This window comes from Trachymyrmex septentrionalis, unplaced genomic scaffold, assembly GCF_001594115.1.
Source record: "Trachymyrmex septentrionalis isolate Tsep2-gDNA-1 unplaced genomic scaffold, Tsep1.0 scaffold22, whole genome shotgun sequence".
Lineage (NCBI taxonomy): Eukaryota > Metazoa > Arthropoda > Insecta > Hymenoptera > Formicidae > Trachymyrmex > Trachymyrmex septentrionalis.
The window spans coordinates 1,670,774-1,675,482 of NW_017305375.1; the positions used below are offsets into that span (position 1 = coordinate 1,670,774).

The following is a 4,709-nucleotide window of genomic DNA, read 5'->3' on the forward strand; positions in this document are numbered from 1 at the left end:
TTCCGGTATTCCGGACTATAATAGATTTTAAGAATGACTTTGGCGTTCTTTACAAGTCTCTTCCTAACGTTCGCTCTGGCGTATAATTTTCCAGTATGTTCTCAGAACGTTTCTCCAAGTGTGTCTGGTTTCTTCAACTGATCTTATGAATTATCGCGTTGATTTGCGTTTCGAATGTTGGCGCAGATAGAACTTCCTCTCTCTTTTCCCCTAATATCACATCGCTCATCGCATTGCATAGCATTACAGAATTATGAAGCCACTTGGTGATGTATGCAGGACTTCTTAAACTCTCAGGAACTTTCTGCCAGAGAGTTCTATGATTCTTTCCCGACGACGTCCCAATACTTAAATTGAGGGACAGCGATTTTCTGAAATAGCTGCTCGTTCCCAGTTCGTCACAGCCCTTCATCTTTTTTAATTTTTTTTCTCTCCTCTTCTATCTCCTGTAATTTTATCAGTCCTTTTACTCCTCGTCGTCTTTTGCTACTTCTCTAAACTGTTCTTTTCGTCCATTTTTGCTCCGTGTCAAAGACTGTACATTCTCCATTATAAATTCCAACGTTTCTCTGCATCTCCTATCTATCCGTTCGTGAGTTTGCGCGTTCTCAGCCTACTGCACCTGAATATCTCCACGGAGATCCTCTTACATTTAAGGTTTACGTTAATCTATAGCAAGGTATATATGCCATGCAGAAAGGTAAAGGAGAGAGAGAGAGAGAGAGATGAGAGGGAGAGCGGCGGAGGAATCCTTGTTAATCTTAGATTTCAGTTCATGTTATAACACGATACGGTGATATCAGATATGATTGTTTGTGAAGCGATAGAGATACTTATATTTATCTTTATCTACAGAAGAAATAATTTATCATCATAGCCCTGCTAATAGTTGCAGGGTTATGTTGATTTTAATATGAAATATTGCGGTAGTATTCTTGTTTAGCATAATTTCACTAATAATATTTATTGCTTTCATTAATAATACTTGTTGAGCTTTTAATGCTAATTATAATTATACATTTACATTGGTTTTTATCCATTTTTAAATTAAATATTTTATATAAATGCAAATTGTTCGCATTATTCAAACAATTTAATAGTATACCTAAATTGGAAAAATCACTACTTTAAATCATAATAACAAATTGACGTACGATATGAAATACGAATCGCCGATATTTTTAATTCGTGCGATTTGTCGCGAATTAATGTTAAAAAACTTTCCGACGGGATTCCGATTTAAAAGTGTGCGCACGAAGTAAGAAATGAAGTTTACAACACGACTTTAATTCCCTTCATTCGTTGTTTCATAATACGAGATTAATGCTTTTTCCTCACAGTCGACGTCACATTTGATTTCTCGCATTTTACCGTATTTATACATTATTTCTGTGCTTCTAACAATTTATGCATATGAGATACGGTGACAAGTGATTTTATATTGACGCGTAAGCGTAATAATATTTTTCATCTTGTGCTCCCATGAGTTCCCAGTAAAATGACCATTCGCAAATTCATCCATTATATTGAAATTGGATAGAGGAGGGGCTGCTCATTGTCGAAAACAGCATTTCACGAACATATTGCATCAATCACTTTATATGGGAAACAGAAAGAAAATGTGCGCGTGAGAAGGAGATACATATTGTAATGTAATTATATATTTATCTATCGTACATTTGCACAAAGCCACGGAGATATTTAACGTTTGACACATAATAAATATATTACAGACAACGATTGCATAATATCATAATGTATGTAGAAAAGCAGAACTTTAAAAAAATAATCGAAAATAACATCTGAATAATTAATTTTGACAGTTTCTGATGATTTAAAGTACAATCATACAGATTTTGAATTATTTCGAGATCTGATCGATGTCTCATCAAATTGATGTCGAATCGACATTGATATGAAAATTTTAATATCAATTAAAGTCATTTCTCGCTAGGTCAATAACCTTCTATTTTGTAGTGAAACAAATTTTAAATTTCAATGTCTGCTATATTTTGTTTTATTATTTATCGTCTATCTTTTCTCGGACAGTAGTTTATGAATAAAGTCCGATTCAATTGTGAGTACGATGCATTTGCGAATGCAATATGATATATGATACCATAGCGAGGTTATTATACTGGGCGACAGCAGTAGCTCTCGACTACCAAATCAGCATATGCTAATAACGTTCGATACTCGTTTCGGGCAGGTTACAAACGCACCAGTGGAGCGAGAACACGATCAAAACCGTGGTCAGGCCTCGCTGGCAAGTGCATGGCGGTTACGTGGAGAGGACGATGCGAATGATAGTCACGCCTCGGGTCCGCGCCGAGGTTCAAGCGCACTTCAATTGCTCGGAACTCGAGGGTGCAGAATTGGAAGACCAGGGTGAGGATGGCACAGCTCTAACACATTGGGAGAAACGCGTATTCGAGGTACGTAATGTTGAATTCTCTTTACCGCAAGTGTAACATAATGGTACCAACAGTTTCAAGCTTCCGCATTTATTATAAAATGAAATAAAGATATTAATTATTTTAATTTTTAAGTACGCGTATTAACAAATTATATTTATTATTATCCTAATTCTATGAGATACACAAGGTATGGTCTATAGACATTTACACTGTCTATAGAATTACATATCATCGTGTTTAAATTTTTCAATAAAAAAATGTGGACAATGTTTGCTATCATAAATTGGTTTTTTGTTTATTCAGAATGAAGCCATGACAGGAACACACACGCAAAATCCAGTTTACTCGAGGATAACGCTCGCTCTTATGGAAGATACCGGTTGGTACAGCGCCAACTATTCCATGGCGCAAGAGCTAGGCTGGGGGAAAAATCTGGGATGCAACTTCGCTATGAAATCCTGCAAGGAATGGATATCTACCAAATATCAGCCGTTACCGTGAGTACACTGAGATATTCAGCAAAAATGAACTATACGTTACTATGATTCTATTGAAAATATTAAAATATTTCAGAGGAAAATCGATACATCCTTTTTGCAACAAAGTGAAACAGGATCCGTTGCAGACCGAATGTACGGACGATCGGAGATCAGTGGCCTTGTGTAATCTGGTGAAATATTTGCAGCCACTGCCCAAGAAATACCAAGTAAGAAATATTTAGTAATAATCTATTGAAATATTTTGAAGCAGACGTAATAGAACGACAAATAGAATGTCCACACCGACGATGTTACATCAGAAGACAATATGAGAATATTCGCGGTATGTGAAGAATTTCCGTTAACGATTTCTTCCATTGCAGAACTTCGATTCAATTCCCCACGTACCATCGGGAGAGGAACAATACTACGGCGGGTCGGTATCTCTGGCGGATTACTGTCCTTACATACAGGAATTCACGTGGAGAGCGCGGAATATAGTAGTCAGAGGTTCTCATTGTCTTTACGAGGAGAATAATCCGCGTAAGTTACGCGACACATACATCACGTGCGTATTCCGAAAAAATAACGGAATTCGTTTGAAATACATTTTTCTTTTAGACCCAGACAAGAATTTCGCATTAGAAAAATACGGTCCTAATTCGAGGTGTTTTGACCATACTAATGACATGTGGGAAGAGAGAACTTGCAAACAAGCACGTCAGTGGCAGCATTGGGGCTCCGGTTGCTATTTATATAGATGCGAAGCTGGGAGACTACACATTATGGTGAATCTTTTTTACAATGCAATAGATAATTTATAAGAATCCTTAAAATGCAACTACGTACGGATAAATTAAGAGACAATTATGTCTTTTTTCAGGTCGGCAATTATACGTATGCTTGTTATCATGCTGGACAAGAGATTATTATAAGAATTATGCAGAATGGCTGGTTGCATAAAGGTGCTCTAATTTGTCCACCCTGCCGAGATATTTGTGAGGTATGAATATATATATATATATATGTGTGTGTGTGCGTGTGCGTGTGCGTGTGCGTGCGTGTGTGTGTGTGTGTATTATATAACAATATATGGATTATAATATGTTATACATAATAGATATATAACCAAATGTAATTTAATAACCGAATTTGTTTTATTCTTTTATTTTTAGGCGGAATTTAAAGAACGAAAGGAGTGGTGTAAATCTGTAGGAAACGAACGTCCACCTTCATATTATCACAAAGACTATCTTCACTGTGCGTCCGCAGATAGTTTTAGTTTAAGTATATCAACGCTTATTATTGCAATGTTATCCTTCGTCGCTAGATGATACACTGTCTTTGTTAGTTAATGTTTTAACATTATCTAAATTTAAATTCATAAATATCATTTACTCATTTGTGTATTATGTTTTGACAATGTAATCTAATTTTTATTAGTAAAAAACATAATTAATATTGGCCGAGATGACAATCGTAAATAGGCTTGTTATCTATATGATAAGATATTGGCCAAATGATTTAAAATAACAGAAATTATCAACTGATTTTAAGGTATTTCTCCGGCTATAATCGCGCTAGAAAATTAATCGCGTACAATCTATAAATATGCCTCTCCGTGAGTGCTGAAGAGAGAAACTTTTGAGGCGCACACACACACACGCCTAAATATCTATGTGCACTAGCACTAGTCCGCACTGAAGACAATTAAAATGTGGTATGTCCCTATCTCGCCACTCGGCAAGAAGAAGAATTTCATCAAATTAAAAATTTAAACTACTCTAATTCAGAAATGGCACCGCTAGACCCC

The 4,709-nt window shown here is 36.0% G+C and overlaps 1 protein-coding gene across 1 annotated transcript in view; it reads left to right on the top strand.

Moving 5' to 3' along the window:
• Positions 1-4,261, top strand: part of LOC108748251 (leishmanolysin-like peptidase) — a 282,732-nt gene extending 278,471 nt beyond the window's left edge. Inside the window, exons 8-14 of the mRNA XM_018486286.1 lie at positions 2,210-2,435; positions 2,721-2,914; positions 2,991-3,123; positions 3,280-3,439; positions 3,518-3,684; positions 3,780-3,899; positions 4,072-4,261. Of these exons, the coding sequence (XP_018341788.1) occupies positions 2,210-2,435; positions 2,721-2,914; positions 2,991-3,123; positions 3,280-3,439; positions 3,518-3,684; positions 3,780-3,899; positions 4,072-4,230 (1,159 nt within the window). The 3' untranslated portion in view covers positions 4,231-4,261. The remainder of the gene's footprint in view (positions 1-2,209; positions 2,436-2,720; positions 2,915-2,990; positions 3,124-3,279; positions 3,440-3,517; positions 3,685-3,779; positions 3,900-4,071) is intronic.
• The last annotated feature ends 448 nt before the right edge of the window (positions 4,262-4,709 follow it).